This window comes from Molothrus ater, chromosome 16 (assembly GCF_012460135.2).
Source record: "Molothrus ater isolate BHLD 08-10-18 breed brown headed cowbird chromosome 16, BPBGC_Mater_1.1, whole genome shotgun sequence".
Lineage (NCBI taxonomy): Eukaryota > Metazoa > Chordata > Aves > Passeriformes > Icteridae > Molothrus > Molothrus ater.
The window spans coordinates 4,356,351-4,373,886 of NC_050493.2; the positions used below are offsets into that span (position 1 = coordinate 4,356,351).

A 17,536-nucleotide genomic window follows, 5' to 3' on the forward strand; every position below is an offset into this window, starting at 1 on the left:
GGGTGTTCAGGTGCCAAACTTATCTTTTTGACTTCATGCTGGTGCTTCTCATCTGCCTCAGTGCTGTTTGATGAGCTGAGGGCAGGCAATTCAGGGCAGGCAGTGACACAAAACTCAGTTGTTCCTGCAGTGGTTTATAAATAGTGGGAGGCAGGTGGGTGTTCCAGGCTGCACAAACAATTGCTGTAGTGCAGTTGTGTAATGCCAAAAAGGGAGAGGTGCTGCTGCTTTCCCCTCCCTGAGTGGGGCAGGCTCAGAGTGAGCCCTGGGGGACTTCACAGCCTGAGCAGAGGCACCTGATCAATAAATTGTGACTGCTCAGGAGATGAGCTGCTCCTGCACACACTGCGAAATAGGGCAGAGGAGTTCATTCTTTCCTTGGCTCCAAGTGCTCCTGGAAGATAATGACTTAGGGTCTGGATGGAGAGAATTCAAGATATTTTTGTGCTAGAGCCTGCAAATCATTGCATTTGAGTTCTGTGTCTTAGATTAACTTTTGTTTGGATATGTTGGGGATTTGGTTTAGGTTGTTGTGCAAGAGGGAAGGTGTAACCAGCTCTCCTGCTGGGACCTGTGCTGCTCAGGCACCAGAACCAGCTTTGCTCCTCCTCATCCCCAGCAGGCTTCCTGACCTGCTGTGCTGAGGGTGAGCCCAACAGCTGGATCAGCTCCTTTCCCACATGATGCCACCTTCTGTCCTCTCTCCTGCTTGTTTTTTGAGAATTCTGATCTTCTGTTATAAACTTTGGTGAGGTCTGGAACCCTGGGATTGGAGCCCTTTCATAGGGAAGCTGAGGCTGGGCAGCTTTCTCTGTAGAGACCACTTCCTCCCTCACTTTCCTGAATTAATGGAGTGAAACACCTACAGAAGCAGCACTTGTGCTGTGTGCTGCTGCCTTTGAGGAGTATTAATCCCTTTTGGGTGTCAGCACTTCTCTGAGCTGTGTCAGGCACAAGCACAGCTGCACATCTCACCCCTCCTTATTTCTGCAGTTCTGCCTTCCTGCTTGTCAAGGAAAACCTGAGCTGTGGACCAAGATAAAGCATGTGATTATCCTGCATTCTTGTATACAGGCAAGAATCCTTACTTCGGCATCCCAGAAATCTCCAAATTTTGGGAGAATATAGATCAACAGAAAAAATGATTATTGGAAAGCTCCAGATGGCTTATTGTGGATATGTGGAAAAAGAGCATACCCAAACCTCCCCTCTCAGTGGAAAGGGAAGCCAGGATTTTTTCTTTTACCATGACCTGATGGAGATCAATTAGGGATACCAGTTTATGAGGACCTAAAGAGTAATAAAGGAGATTTGATTGGAAGATTCCAAAAAGTGGTTGCTGATTTGTTTAAGCGAGCTCCTGTCTCCCTGCCTGACCCCGGGCTGGGACAGGGATCAATGCTGGGATGAGCTGGGCAGGCTCTGGGGATGCCAGGAGGGGTTGAGCTGGGAGCTCCCATGTGAGCTGGCAGCCTCCAGCTCCATTCATTGCTGTGCAGCTCTGGGAGGCAGCAGCCAATGGGATACAGGAGCATCCCTGCACTTGGGATCCCAAATACCTCCCCAGGTGCCTTGTTTTCAGTCTGAAGCATGTAACTTCTCTATTGCTGCTTTTTGCCTTGCCCTGCCATTCCTCTTCTCTGCCCTCAGCTGTCTCACCGTGCTGTTTTGAGCAATAACATGAATGCTGTTGAGTCTGAGACTCTGATGGTGCTTGCTGTGCTTCTCACACCCAGTGTGGGGGAAATCTGTCACCTCTTGGTGCCTGGTGACCCTGTCAGCTTGGGTGGGACATGCAGCTGGAGAAAAACCTGAGCTCTGAAGGCTTGTGGTTTGGCCAGGCCTGTAAGCAAGCTGAAAGTAGCCCTAAAATGGGGTCATCGGCCATTTCAAGTGCATGGACTCTTCCAGTTGTGTGCCAGCATAAATTCTGTGAAACTGCCTCATTCCTTGGGGCCCTGGTGCAGGTGAGCTGCTGGTGAGCTGGAACACGTGTAGGGAAAGATGAGATGAGGCTGACCTGGGAAGGGATGCTGGGACATTTGGGACCCTTCAGCCTGGAGAGGAGAAGGAGAAATGACAAATCTGTGAGCAGCCTTTGCATAACTGAAGAACAAGATGGAGAAGATGTTCCAGGCTCTTCTCAGAGGTGCCCAGTAAAAGGACAAGTGACAACAACCTCAAGCTGAAATGGGGAATGGAAAATGGGTGCTGCCACTTATGAGCATTTTTTTACAATGCTGGAGCAGGGTGAGGGAAGCTTTGGGAGCATTAGAGACACTCAAAACTTGCCCAGGCAAGACTGAGCAGCCCCATCCATTAAATTAGCCCTGCTTTAAGCAGCAGGTTGCACTACAGTGACCTCCAGAGGTCTTTTCCAGCCTATTGTTTTCTATTGTTGTATGGAATGTGTGGAATTGAGGTTTGTCTCTGAAATCTCAGCAGCGTGTTGTCACAGCAGCAGTGATGTGTTGACACAGTGGAGTGAGTGCTCTAAAGCTGGAGCTTTAAATGTGGACATTTAACATTTATGGGAATTAACCTTTCAGGACTCTGTGGTGCCTATTTTTGAGTTACTGGGAAAAGAGTTGAAATAACCATGAATACTGCTTTCCCCCTTCTCTGTGGGGTGCTGAGTTAAGGCTGAATGGTGCTTTGTTTTGCCAGGTACCCCCTCCTGCCCAGTTAGTGTGATCTCTATTTTAAAAGTATGCCTCACATTCATGTATTGTCCATACAGTGCTTTCAGAAGAGTCAAGGCTGACATTAAAGACACAGTCATTCTTATTTTCTCTTTAATAAGGTCCATGGTGTGCAAGTGGGTTACAATCTAGCTGTAATGAAAAGCTAATCACCAGCCTTCTCCACCCTCTGGGATCCCAGGAGGTTACTGGAACAGCACACTGCCCCAGTTTCTCTTCCCCATGTGTGTGATGATTGCATTTTACAGTTTTGTCTGGTGTTTTAAGCATGGCTCTTGATAAGCCAGTTTGATAGCTGGCTGCTATGTCTAGGAGCAGCATTTGACAGATGACTTCAGAGGGGGAAAGCAACTTAAGTAGCTTAATAGGATTTAGCTCTGTCTACACTGTCCTGCCAGAGCACGTTATAAACCACTTTAGTGGGATTCCTTCTTTAAATATAGCCATGACATAAGTGCAGGCAGAACCTCTAAGAGAACTCTGGGAACTTTCCTGAAAAATCAATCTCTGTGGTTCAGAAGAATTGCTGAATGAATGAGTATCAGTGCAGGAACTCGAGGAATCCCACCAGCACTGATCCCATGAGCAGGATGAAAGGATCTCTGAAGGCAGGCTGTGTGTGTATTAAATTACCTATAAAATGCATTGATTTCTAGTGAATATGATGTGTATGTCATGGGAAAGCAAAGCAACTAATGAAAAATCCTATTAGGACACAGTGGGGCAAACACCTTCTCCTTTTAACTGATGTAACCTCTATTACAGCCAGATAGCCCTGTGTCCTACATATTCCCAAACTTGGTTGTGCAAAGGAAGCTAAAAGTGGAGTGTGTTTGTCTTTAAATAGTTGATATAAACCAAGTGCTTTAAATCTTTTTAGGCCAGTGGTCCATGACAGCTTTCAGCTTTGCAGGCAAACCCTAAGAGAGTTAAACAGCTTTGAAACAGTTGAAAGGAGACAGATTCCCCTCTTCCCCCAGCCCCGTGGGGAAATGAGGAAACTGCAAGAGGAGCTGCTGAAGCAGAGCCACAGGGTGAGATTGATGCCCCTGTGGATGTGTGTTGGGGCGTCAGATTTGCCTTGTAATTGCAAGGGGTTTAATCTATGAGAGCATCTGCTGTTAGCTGTGCCCCTGTTCGCTCAGGGATGGCATTCAGGAGGGGAATTTAAAAAGTGTGAGCTCCCCTTTTGTCAGGAGGATGCTGGGGAGCAGAAGCAGAGGGTGAGGCAGTGACCACTCACCAGAACGCTGCTCTTGAGGAGGAGCTTGACTCTGCTTGCTGAGAGGAGCATCTGCAGCTCTGCTCTGCTGGTGGGAAGAGCTGCAAAGAAAACTCCATGTTCAGATTGCATTTCCCTTCAGGGCAGCAGCCTGAGGAGGCCCTAATCCCTTCTCACATTTGGTCAGGAGCCTGCAGGAGGCTTTTCTGAGCTCCCCAGTCTCCCTTGCACAGGCTGAGGAGAAGTGGTTAATGACACTCCCAGTGTTGTCAGTGGTGCAGAAACACGGGCTCCAGCTGTGACTGTGGTGGGTCTTGGCTAGCTTGGATGGGTTTTTTTAATCTGCTTCCTCTGTTAGTCCCTCTATAGTATTTTTTTTTCATGGGTTTGAAGGTTCTCAATAGTGAGTATTGGTAGTCTTTGTCCCTGAGGGGCTTTTTTTTTTTTTTTTTTTTTGAGAGCTTTTTTTATTCTTTAAAGAAAGAAAAGGAAAAAAGGCAACTCAACCCCAAAATAAAACTAAAGAAGAGTTGAAATTGAAATGTTTCCTGCACATGAAGGAGCCTCTTTCGTGGGAAGGAAAGGTGCAGTTTTAAGTTGAAGGAAGAGATTTCCTCCCTTTCTTTCCCCTGCTTTTAAAAAAATTATTTCTTTTTTTGAACTCTGACTACAGTACTCTTGAAAGAGGCAGTTTGGAGTGAATTTATGGTGAGAAGCGTGGCACCTGTTTGTCTCTGCAGTTAAAAGGCACTTTTGCATTGTTTGTGCAAGGAGGTCAGCGGGACCCACAGTCAATAGATGGGTCAGAGGTCTCTGTTCTCCCTTCCCCAGCTCCCAGAAGCTCTTCCTATGGGATATTGCCCCTTCCCAGCTCTTCACAGCCTCTCCACATGACCCACATACTGCACTGAAGCTGGCTTCAAATACAAATTATTTTAAGGAAGATGTCATGTGTGCTGCTGGCTGTAGCACAGTGGGCCATGGCTTTCTGAAGATGTAGGGCAGTGTGCCTTTGATTTTGTTCTTTGTCCCTCCCAGAGGTCACTCCTGGGGGCAGCCACACCAGGCTGGCTGTTAATGCAATCAGGAGTGCTGTTTCTCTCACCCTGTATAGGCCTACAGTGCATTGTGAGCTGCACTCAGTTTTTGCTGTGTGAGCAGCCTTTTGACCTGCTCCACTGGTGTAGACAAATGCCAATGAAGCTGGGCAGGGTAAATATTATGGAAACTCAGTGCCTGTTGTTTTCCTGGTGGTTATTTTCATGTTGTTCCAAAACTTCCTGCTTCTTATGCTGAGGATTGACTTCAGGTTGCAAACTGAGTACAAACTGGATGTGGATCTCCCTGTCAGAGACACCTGAGTACACTAAAATGACCCATTGCCATCACTGACACACAAATGCAGAAGCTCAATTATTGCTGCTTACCTTCCTGTCCATTCAGTGATAATAAAAGCAGTTTATGAAGCCATTTGCAGTGGATTTGTAATCTTGGCTAGAAAGTACCTCTTTTCCTTCTAATTAATTTTAATTTTTTTTAAACTCTGCTGCCTTCAAATGCCAAAGTGTGTGCTAGAGCTTCTCACTTAGACATTTTCCTAATAGCTGTAGTTTAGAAAAAGACCTCTTCATTGTGCTAATGATATGGAACAAGTTGTATACATTAAAAAAAAAGGCAACATTAAGTTGCCTTTCAAGTCTAACATTAGTAACAATGTGATGTTAAGAGTTTCCATTCCAATTTGGATTCTCTCTCTGTTATTCTGTATAACTTCTGTGGCTCAGTGCAGCAAATGTTCTGCTCAAGTTTATGGCGTGCAGCTGGAGATGCTCAGTGCCAAAACTCTCAAGACATAAATGGGATTAAAATAGTGCCTGAAGAGAAAGCAGCACGTCCAAAATAATGCAAAATAATGGCAGAAGGGAGCAGAACCACATTATCTACAGTGGTTATGCTCATGGAAACACTGCCATTCCTGCTGAGGGCATGGGCTAACCCTGTTGATGGGTTGGGCAGAGTTTCCACCACTGGGACAAGGATTTGTTTTCTGTTCCACTTTGGGGTGGCTCTGCTCATTTCCATGCTCTTTCCTCTCCCTCCCCAGTGCCTTGTTTATCCTCTCCCTGATAGAAATGGCAAAATACTGGTGACAGCTTGCAGTGACCTCCCTGCCAGGACATCAGAGCTGAGGATTGGGCTCAGTGTCTTCAAACTCTGGAGTGGCTGATCAGTTCAGATTTGGTTGTCTGGTTTAAGAAGAGATGATTAAGAAGATCAAGAAGTTGCTGTGAGCCTAAATGCTGCATTTAATCTGAACTGGTGCCATGTCTCCTGGAAAGGACAGGGTTTGGGCTCTGCAGAAGAATGGGAGACTTGTAGATGATGCCTGTAATCACCTCTAGTGGAAGGCCCAATCTTTGTGGAGAATTCTTAAAATTCACAGGGGCAGGAGGAGCACTTGGGTTTGAAACCCAAATTTAATAAGGAACAGCAATAGCTGAAGAACAGCTAACGTGGAGTAAAGCACAAACTCTGTACAGCTGGGGCCTTGGAAGAAAATCCTTGAGGCTGCTGTCTGTGCCAAAGCATGAATGGCCATCATAGATTTTTAAAAAAGCAGTGTCCCAGCACTTGGCTTGATAGAGTGTAAGGACAGGCACTTAGGAGAGATCATGTTTTTCCCCTCTAAATGAAGCGTATTGTCTCTGAGAGTGCACATTGTAGGAGGGGGAAGGGAAAAAGGGATGGAAATTGGATTAAATCACTGGGCTTCAGGCCTAAGCATTTCCTGCTCTTTTTTTTTTTTCTTTCTTTTTTTTTTTTTTTAAAGACACCAGTGCCGCCTCACTCACGTGCTGGGCTCTGCAACTGTGCCCAGGTCCCTGCCTGCAGGCAGTGCCACTTTTTTCCTTCAGGGAGTTCCAGGCCTGCAGGAGCAAAGCTGAGCTCCTGCTGGAGGGCTGGGGCTGGGGAATTCTCTTGGTGTGGGAATTTATACAGCACTTGAGCCCCAGCCAGGTTATAGAGGCAGTGCTTGCTTTGCCCTGAGCTGTTGGAGCATTAAATTCATACTTCCTTTATAGCATGGGGTTTCTTTCCATTATCCAGTTTGCTGGAAAATTGCCTTGTGAGGAGCCTGTGGTTTAAGGCATTAATGGGTGATGCAGTTTTCTAAGCAAGGAAGTGAAGTGGCTTCTAAAAGACCTGGAGGAGAGGAGCTGCTGTTGGGTGGGAATGTGTGAGCTAATCTGCTGTGGGAAAGGAATGTCTGGTGGGTTTGTGTGGGTGTGCCATGGGTGAGCTGAGTGGTGCAGGATACCTGCCAAATTCCTCCAGCTACCCTTCTGGTGCCCTTCACCTCAATATCCCAAAAAATTATCTGATATCCTTGCCTTTTAACAAAGCTAATTAATGGCTCTAACTTTGTCTAGCTGGGAGTACTAAGAAGAAATAACCTTCTGAAGCTGAAGACCTGTTCCCATGAGGATTCTTACACGTTTTGCTGGTCTGGGATTTGGGGCAAAGACCTGCAGAAGCACTGATGCATCCGTGGTGGTTTTTTTAGAGTCCTGCAAGGGAATTTGCAGAATCCCCAGAAAGGAAATCCGCCTTTTCAGCGAGAATGCTCATTTGACAAGCTGCCAGTTCTGAGCTAAGCCTCATTTAATAAAGATTTAGTCTGTGGGGACCTGTCAGTAGAAACTGAGTGTTTGGTGAGAGTGTCTCATTCTTTTCATTGCTGTAGTGCACAGAGGCTTTCAGCCAGCACTCTGGAGAAACTAGGGATAAGAACATTGGAGAAACTAGGGATAAGAACATCCAATTTAGAGGACCCTCTTACCTCTGGGAACATTTCCTTGCTGTGTAAGATGGAGATTGCTGAGTTGGTAACAACTAAGGGAATAAATGCATTGTTGTTTGACTTCAACCCAATAGGACCTCAGTGTTTGCTGCTGATTAGCACAGCTTAGATCTGCATTCATGGGCAGGGAGAAATATCCAACACAATTGTTAAGCAAACCCTTTCTAGTCTGTGCTTTCCATCTCTCTTTGGTGTGTGATGTGAGCTGCTCTGATGAATTCCAGCACCTGCCCATGTGTAACCTGTGGCAGCTGAGGTGCAGACACACCTGAGCTATGTATTTATTATTCAGCCACAGCTCTCAAAACCCTCACAGTGATTCTGTTGAGTTGGTTGCTGCAATGAGACAAGGGTCAGCAAGCTGTGTATTTTTGGCCTCTACACTGCTGGCCTCTGTGAATTGGACCAAATGTAAAGGCAGAGTTTGAAAGTCTTTAATTATGAAATAAGGGGTCACAATGTTAGTATGGAGGAAATGATGATGAATCTTTAATCAACCTAGCCTTGTTCTTATTTGTTGCTTACACTTGAGAAATTAATCTGAATTAACTGGAGGAATAAATTCAAAACAGATTAGTTAAACCACTTTAAATGCACTAAAGTGAACTAAACTATACTGAATTAAGGCCATTCTAGCTAAACTACATTAAATCCCTGTGTGAACACTCATTTGTAGTTAAAGTGGCTTTAGTTCACAGCTCTAATACCAATTAACTATATAATGCCCATGCCTATGTAGAGAGTTTTGCAGTGCTGGGGAAACTGGGCTGTTCATTTAACCAGCTTGGTAAATGGAATTGAGTGATGGAGTTGTGCTAACACAGGTTTCAGCTGCAAATCTGTTTTTATTCCAGTGTGTCTGCTGTATTGTCTCTTAAGGTGTTTAAAAAAAAAAAAAAAAAACCAAGAAAAAACAGGGGAAAAAAGCATGACACAACCCTTGGCATTTCCTGCTTTCCAGAAAGGAAAGCCAATAGCCAAAAAAAGCTAAAGGCAAAGTGTTGGCCTATATTGCTTGCTCCAGTGTGGACTTGCCCTAAATATATCTGTAATCTGCACTCCCTTAGCAGCGTGCTTTCTGTGGGAGATGTCTGTAGAAGGGATGAGACAGTGGAACCTGTTCTCTGTTTCCATGGAGCTCTTCCCTGTTGCAGAGGGACCCCTCATGGAAGAGAATTCATCTCAGTGCCGTGGGAAAAGCCCCTTCAGAGCACATTTCCTGCCCAGCTTTGCTCCTGCAGTGCTGAGAGCAGTAATTGGCCTGGGAAGGGCTGTTCCTGTGAGGAGATGGGGATGCTTTAGTGCTGACATCAGCAGTGCTTTCCACATCCTCCCCCACCTTCCACTGGCCAGTCTGTGGCTGGCTGTGTTCCCTCCCCTTCTGGAGGGGCTGTGGCACGAGTGACATCCCCAGACACTCAACAAACACCTCGTACAGCATTTCTTTAAGTACTGAAAACCAAATCTCTGGAAACACAGCTTGTTCAGTACAAGTTGATGAAGAGGTCAGGGTGTTCCTCATGTTGCCAGCATTCAAAAAAAAAAACTTAAAAAACCAGTTAGCTTGGTAGAACATAACTGCTTCTCATCTGTGAGTACATAAGCTTTTTAGAGAGATGTCCTGGAGTCTGGAAGGAAAAAAAAAAAAAAGGCAGTGTAGGAAGTAAGTGTAGGCATGACACTATCCCACAGCAGTTTCTTTTCTTGCTAGGATGACTTCCGTCCTTCATGGAATAAATAGAGATGAGTGCTCCTTTGGCAGCAGCCCAGGTTGCTTCATTTGCTCTTCTGGGTGAACGTTTTTCTCTTCCCACACTCCTTTAACCTCTTCTCTCTGTTTTATTATCACTATCTCAAGTCTCTGCATGGAAATACAGAAAGAACACTAGCTGCAGATTCAATGGAAAGCTTTCTTTTGGCAAAGGCTGACTTTAAGGTAAACCATTCTCAATCTGGCAGTGATTAAGACAGCTGTGTTCTTGAGGTACTCAAAAGCTGTAGCTCTTTTTGTTCTGTGGGCTGAAATGATGAAGTTTTAAGATAAAATACCTTTAAAATCATTGATGGAAAATTAAAAATGAATCTGCAATGATTCTCAGAAACAACCTGAAGGCTTCAGCTTTGCTCTCAAGTTTCTTAAGGAGTTTTGGTAGACTTTCCAACTGACAGTAAAATAGCAATCATCTATTCCATGTGAAGAGCTTCTCACTATTCTGTGCTGTTACTGCAGTTAAGGTTTAAAGAGTGTGGTAATTGGAAGTTGGATAAATTGAGATTGGTAAAACTTGTACCTGATAAAGACCTGGATTGTTTTGAGCCCTTGTGTATTCAGAATTAACTTCTTAAACCTATTTTGCTGCCAGGATATTTTGTGCCAAATAATCTTCATGGCAGAGGCAACATGGTCATGTGAAGAAGAGTCACTAAGCCAACACTTCTCTGTAAAGTCAGGTGATGAGCAAACAACATTTAATGCAGTGGTAAACCTTGACATTTAACATGAATGCAATCCAGAGTTTACCTCCTGCTTTCTGGTGCTTTGTTTCTTGGCTTTATTTAGGCTTTCCCCCTTTATAAGGAAATAAATACATCTTGTACATCCCTTTTTCTTGTGTTCTTATGCAGATCTCCTTTCTTTGTGACTTCATCTATTGGATGGGATGAAGTATACCTCCCTAAAGTGCAGTTTCAGCAGCTAAAATTAGCCTTGCAGGACCACAGTCCATAGATATATTTGGATAACTAACAGTGTGGATCACCCTTTGGAATTTGCAGGCTGGAAGTGGCTGTTTCATATGGGGGATTTTCATCCAGCAGACAAGGCTGTATATTGGTTTATTTCATTGCCTGTTTCATATATGGGATTTTCATCCAGCAGGCAAGGCTCTATCTTGGTTTATTTGATCCCCAGTAACATAAGGCAGGGTCTTGGAGAGCAGGGATTGATCAAACTGAAGGTTGCTCTGCATGTGAGTCCTTAGGAATGATACCAACACCATAGGCCATGGAAGAGCTGACCACCCCCTCGGCAGCTTTGTGGAGGATTTTTTTTCTGCTTTGTGTTTCCCCTTTCTCTCCATAAGGCTCTAGATGCTTTCTGCCCTTATTTTTGGCTTCCTACTCCCATGCAGGTGGTACTTACCACAAATCCTGGCAGCCACACTGGAGCTGGGAAGGCTGCTAACATTGCAGCACCATCCCTGCCCAACACTGAGGGCTTTCAGGTTCTGTGGTGCCTCTCCAAGCCAGCAATGCTCCTGTGGTTACTTCCCTGTGTGCAGCTTTTATTTTGAAAGTGCTTCCTGACACTGTAGCTTTGTCTCCTGCCAGTCTGGGGATACCACTTGGATTTACTCTCATTTTCAGGGACTGCTCTGTCTCCACTTCTGCCATTACTGTCAGTGCAGTGGTAAAATGCTGTTCCTCCAAGTTGTCTCCATTTTCCTGTAAGGGCAGTTCATGCATCATTTGCTATAAAGGTTCTGATAGCTCAGCAAATGTTCGAAGACAAATTGATGCTCTTTTGTGGCAAAAGGCCCAGTGCATAATTTTACATTTACTTGGGATAATGTGGCCTTGGATAACCGAGTCCCAGATTTACTGGTGCAGGATAGAGTGTCTAAGGCTTTATCCAGCCTCAACCCCCCTTTTTTAAATACTGTCATTTAATCCTGACAAGCAGGCAGAGGAATATCTTTGGTTGTGACCAGGCTTTCACTGCCTGCCAGTTCCTGGGTCCTAAACTGACTCATCAGTCAGAAAGATTAATAACTGCTCTGCTGGATGATTTCACTTGTCATGGCACATATCCATTAATGGAAAACAAATATTCTCTGGAAAATTGAATGCAGATTGTGGTATAGTGGCCAGCCAAGTCCTTTTGGCCAGATGCAAATTTACAGCATGTATTAAGTGTCCCTTCAAAGCAAGGACTTCAGGTTGCTTGCTGGTTGGCAGTCTAATATCCATTTTTCGTTTTTTTAAGATTTTTTTTAAAGTATTTCCTTTTATTTGCTTTCAATGGGGGCGGTTCCCCTACATCTGGAGCTGCAGTGTGGATTTTTTGCTGATAGAAGGGTTGCTGGGAGGATGTTTTCAGCTGAGTTTGTCTTCCCAGCACTAATGCCTTTTAGCATGTGCAGGAGGGTTGAGGGTGTGAAGAAAGAAATGCAGGCGAGTGGGGCAGGAAAGCTTTGCCTTACAGCAGCCTGACATGTTTAAAAAATAAAGAATACCCCTGAGGAGCTTTGGTATGCCAAGTGTGTTAGTTAAATTAGCATGGAGTGCTCGTTTGTGGCAAGGCTTCAGAAGTGGGGGAACGCAGGGCTCGGAGTGCAGCTCCCCTCTCAGAGGCCCCTTTCTGCTCAGCAGCTCCAGCAGAGCTCCCACCATCTGGAGAAAGCATGGGAAAGGGGGATTGGGCTTGTTCCCTTCTTCCCACCCCCACTCCTGGCTGGGAGAGGTCCCTGAGCTCACTTTGCACAGCGGGGCTGAGTTCCTGCGCCTGGGTTTGGGAAGGCAGCACCTGGGAGCTCCCCCAGCCCAGGGAGCTTGGAGGGCTTGGGGAGGGTTTGGAAGGATGGGTTTGTAAAGGATGGGAAAGGGTTTGTAAAGGATGGGAGGGCTTGTAAAGCTGGGAAAGCCAAGAGCAAGGGGGTCTGTGGGGTATCTGTGGTGCAGCACTTGGGTTTAGCTGGTGTGCACCTCGTTATGTGTGCCTGATGTTTTGTGGCTGGGAAGGACCTTGTGGGGCTTGTTTGCCAGGATAATCACCCAGCAGGGAGTACCTGTGGAGCAGAGCAGGGGAAAAAAGGGGAAAGAAAAGCCTACAAAGAGCAAGTTCCTACCAGACCCCGTTAAAACAGTCACACCAGTTGTGAAAGTTCTTTACTTTAATCTCAGCATTCCTTGTTGTATTCCTTTTGATCAGAAGGAAGTTATTGTTTCAATCAGGAGGAAGCAAATAAATGTTCTTTAAGGAATTTCTGCATGGGGAGGAAAAGAGATACTGGTTTGAAAACTCAAGCCTTTGTTCTAGGTTAGCTGATACAGATCTGTGTCTGAATTCCCAATACTGGGGCAGCAGTAAGTGACCTGGACTCTTTCCAGATAAATAATTTCTAGTAAGTTGGCATTTGTCACCAGTAACAAGGATTTATCAAAAAAACCTTATGGATAAAATTGCATCCTTTTGCTTGATTCATGCAGGTGGGAAAATGTGGCTAGATATGGTGTTGGAATGGATTTGTTTTTTAAAATTTTATTTTATTTAACAGAATTGGTTTGTATTTTTGGATTTTAGGCAGGATCTTTCAAATAAAAATAAATTGGAGGGGAGTTAAACACTTACAACTTCCCTTTCCTCCCAGGAACATGACTAGAAATAGGTATAATTCCCACTAACTTATGACTGCTTCAAGTGTGTCTGTAGCATCCAAGTTTGTTGTACTTATATATGTGGATGGTAGATGGTGGGGTTTAGTATTTATTCTAGGTCTACCTTTAACAGAAGCATTGCATGGAGATTGATTTTTTAAAAAAATTAATCTCATGCATGTATAATAAATTCCACCCCCTTTCAAACCCACTCATGCACTTGGATTTCTAATGAATAAGCCTGCATATTTATTCATGAAGATTAAAAAACTGTACAGATAGAGGCAGCTGGTTGCACTTTTTTTTTTATTATTATTTTTGTTCTCTAAATCTGCTGACCTGTGATCAGTAGTAAAGAGAAAACCCTCTGATTAACTTAGGCTGTTTGCAGACTGGGACAGACAAAATGGCTCAGCTATTTACTGCTGAGGTACAGAACGTGGTTTCATTGAGTGGGATGGACAGAGGGAAGCAAGTGAGACAAAAAAATCACCTCTTTATATTTTAACAATGTGCCAAGCACACAAAATTACTTGTTGGCAAAGTATGCCTTGGTAGGTATGTGTCACCACATTTCTCCTCACAGAGAAAAGCAAGGCATAATTCTTCCCAAGAATATTTCTGGGATTCACATTCTCTGAACCTCAGAGAAAGGAAAAACAATTCTTATCTCATTTGTTTGTGCAAAAGTAGAATGCAATATGGAGATTATTTACCCAGAGTGATGGTGTTTTGTTTCCTTGGCCTATCAGGACTAAATGTGTGTTTGTGCTGGGACTGTTGGGTGACAGTCACGAGGTGAGTGCAGTTCAGTGCTTGCAGATTCACTTTAGATGTAATGTCACATAGAACAATACAGTATAATAAAGTAATTCATTAACCTTCTAATAAGATGGAGTCCCCCTCATCATTTCTCCCTGCCACGGGGATCCCTGCAATACTTTAGGAATGTCCCTGGCTGGCCTGCCCTGCCATGGCTGGGTGTGACCCCCATGTCTGTCCCTGCAGGCCCTGCTGCTGTTGGGTGGCATTGCTCTGTCCTGCCTGGCTCTGGACCTGCTCTTCCTCCTGTTCTACTCCTTCTGGCTGTGCTGCCGCCACCGCAAGAGCGAGGAGCACCTCAATGCTGACTGCTGCTGCACGGCCTGGTGCGTCATCATCGCCACCCTCGTCTGCAGGTACGGCCATCCCCGTCCTCTGTGTCCTGAACCACGGCCCCACTCTTCAAATAATGCCTCAGGGTTTAGCTTTTATGTTTTTCAGACTCTGTGCTGCTTTAGTGTGTGGGTCTGGGGTTCATATTAAGGGATGGTGAGCTCTGTGCACAGAGCAGGGAGACAAAACAATTCCTTCTCTAGCTGGGGACCAAGGACAAATGATCCAAATCTCAGGCCCAAGAGCACAAACAATGTGGACTGAAGAGAGAAAAACAAGAAGGATGGGACTTCATAACCTAAAGCTATAATTGCACAATTAATTCCAATATGCAAATGGAGCAGAACTTATAAAAGTGAGAGACCCTGTGAGCAGTTTTGGAGGGGCTTGACAGCTGGCCTGCAAGCAAAGTTGAGTTAATAGAAGAAATAACAATTGATGATTTTTGAGTGTATCCATAGCAAGGAAGAAGACAAGGCCATCAGCATGGAAACAGATTAGAAAAGATAGCTTTGCACCAATGAATATAGTAAGTTATTGTAATGTAGTAATGACTTAAGATCACGCTTTGTTAAGAGTATATAAGCTGGAGAACATGCAGAATAAAAAATGTTTTCTTCTTGGACCCTAATCACGTATGTATATGTCACATCTGACCTAACAATGACAACCTGTCATTGATTTTGTGACCATTTTTGTTCATCTTGGGTATAGCCCTGGCTGGGCTCTTACACTGCCCAAGGTGGATCCATTGAGGATATCCTTTTAATAACTCCCTACTTTATTCTTTAACTCCATCTAGCCTGTGTTCTAGTGAAAAAGTTCTGTAAGTTATTGTCATTGTGTCAAAAGTTTGTTAACCTACCTCTATGTTCTAATCATATATAGCCAGAAATTTGAGGCTTGCCTGGGAAAGCATCACAAAACTGATTAGTTTCTTAGTTCTCTTCTTTTTCCAGTAAATTGCTCAAGGAGGACTTTTTAGCTTCTATCTAATTGGCTATCCTTAAGTTTGAGGTAAAATCCCCTAGGTCCTATGAAATGTCTTTTTGCCTAATCAAAAAGGAAACTTCTGGGCTTCTTTTCCTTTTTGAGGAGACAAAGGACAGTTTTGTCACTCCATCAACAAGGAGCGCATTCCTACATTCTAGGTCAGCCTTCACAAGGCATCAAAATGCTCTGCCTCTACTTGGTAAATATTGGCAATAATCCCTCTTTCTTTCATTTGATGTATGTATGTTTTTAAATGTCTGTAATATATTTCCTTCCTTTCTACTGCTTGCAGAGCTGCCTGGTGGTTTGAGCAATGTGAAAAGGAATAGTTAATGTCCTGCTCTTTGATACTTTTCAAGTGATAAATCAAGGACCCTCTGTCCTTGGGAGCTTATCACTTAAACAGGTTGGATACAGCTGAAATATTTATCAGGTCTAAATGCAGATTTTCTCAGAACCTGGTGTCCAGAAAGAATCACTATGTGTGGGAGAGTAGATTAGGAAGAAAGAGTCACAGCTGATTCTTTTGGGTTTGGAAGGATTGGTGTTTGCCTGGAGGGAATGTTCAGATTTTGTAGCCTGTGTAAGACACTGCTGCATTTTGTTATCTGCACTTATGTTCCATCTCCAGGGGCTGCTGGTAATGGTGCCAGGGTCAGCAGTGTTTGGTGTTATGACTGAGCAATAGGAGCTTTTGGAGGTGAGGTGAAAAGAAGGATTGCTGAAAACCAAGGAAAAAATCAGTATTTAGTGGAGAATGGGTGCAGGAGAATTTAAAAGGAAATAATTTTCTAGAAAGTGGATGATGGGGCATCTGAAAGCAGGGATGTGTTTGCAGATAGGGAAGGAAGGAGCCTCTGATCTTGTTTTGGCTTGGGCAGAATGAGTCCTCTGGATGTGTGCCCTGTATCAAGCACTTTCCAATTTGCTTTTCTTTCCAATTCCAAGCATCATCAACTCTTGCCCAAGGCTCCAGGTGGTCTCAGCTGCCCCTCTGTGGGTCAGGCAGGTCTGGGAGCAGCCCCCTATTCAGCGAGGAGGGAGCAATGGGATGGTTGTACTTGGCAGTGCCTTGTGGCTCTGTTTTGGCACTGGCCTGCTGGTAGGTGCTGGGTGTGCTGGTGACCCCTGTGCAGGTGAGGGGCTCCCTGGAGGCCAGGCTCAGCTGCTCAGGAGCCAGACTGGATTTGTGTGTTTGCTCTCTCGCGGCACTCGCTGCAGAGAACAGCAAACCCTTGCAGTGTTGGAACAGACAGAGCAGAGCAGACATTCTGTGGTGAGTTTAGCAGCTGGGGGTGGATTTGCCTGCAGAAGCAGGGGCTGAGGGCTGAGGAGGAGACCTTGTGTACCAGCCAGGATTGCTGCAAGGAGCGCTTCCATGCTTTGCTGCTTGCCAGGAGGTGCCTGGGGTGGAAAGGCAAACCACAGAACAACTTGTAAAGAAGAAATCTCAGCCTTATTCACCTTTATTTTTGTGATCTTAAGAGCTTCAGCTGCATCCATTCCAATTCACTGAGAGAGCTGTGGTCCTAACCCTTTCTTACAGAAGCTCTGCTGATGCTATTTATAGTTGTGCTGCTGCTACAGGCCCTTGTTAGCCATTGTTATGCACCAAATGTGACCCAGGCAGCTGCTGCCCTGTGGTAGTTGTGTTTGTTTTTGGTTGTGGAAAGGGTGAGAAGGAGGTATTCTGCACTTCTCCAGAGCATGTGTGAGATAATTTAACACTGGAAGGGCAGCATATAAATTCTGGTAAACTTGATGTGACTCTGTCAAATCCACGAGCTGGAAAGCTGCTTAGGCTTCCTCAAAATCTGAGCCACTTGTTCTCATCCTTGGTGTACAATTTGCTTCTGCAAGTAGTAAATGCAGAACCATAAAACTAAGGGTCATAACATAAGGTTCTATCTGAACATCCAGTGATATTGGATGATCATTTTTCTTGACTTTTTAAATTATTTGCTTAATTTCCTCTCTGAAATCAGCATGCCTGAGCAAGAGCAGGTTGGTACCACCATGGTGAGGAAGGTGCTGCTGCTGTCCTGCAGGGCTGAGGTTGGTTTTCTGCCTCTCTGCAGCAGCTGGATGCCACAGTGCCCCCAAAGCAGTGTGTGTTGATGCTCTGAGCTCAGTCTGTGCTGGGAATGCAGACACAGCTCCCAACAATCCCACTCCAGCTGTTGGAATCCACCTGGGACTTCCTGCTAGCACTGATTAAAGATTAGC

At 44.8% G+C, this 17,536-nt stretch overlaps 1 protein-coding gene across 2 annotated transcripts in view; it reads left to right on the plus strand.

The window, feature by feature from the left end:
• The window catches only part of TTYH3 (tweety family member 3), a 76,470-nt gene that overhangs the window by 23,895 nt on the left and 35,039 nt on the right, over positions 1–17,536 (plus strand). For both annotated transcript variants that reach the window (XM_036392096.2, XM_036392097.2), the window contains exon 2: positions 14,171–14,340. In XM_036392096.2, coding sequence (XP_036247989.1) covers positions 14,171–14,340 — 170 coding nt within the window. The remainder of the gene's footprint in view (positions 1–14,170; positions 14,341–17,536) is intronic.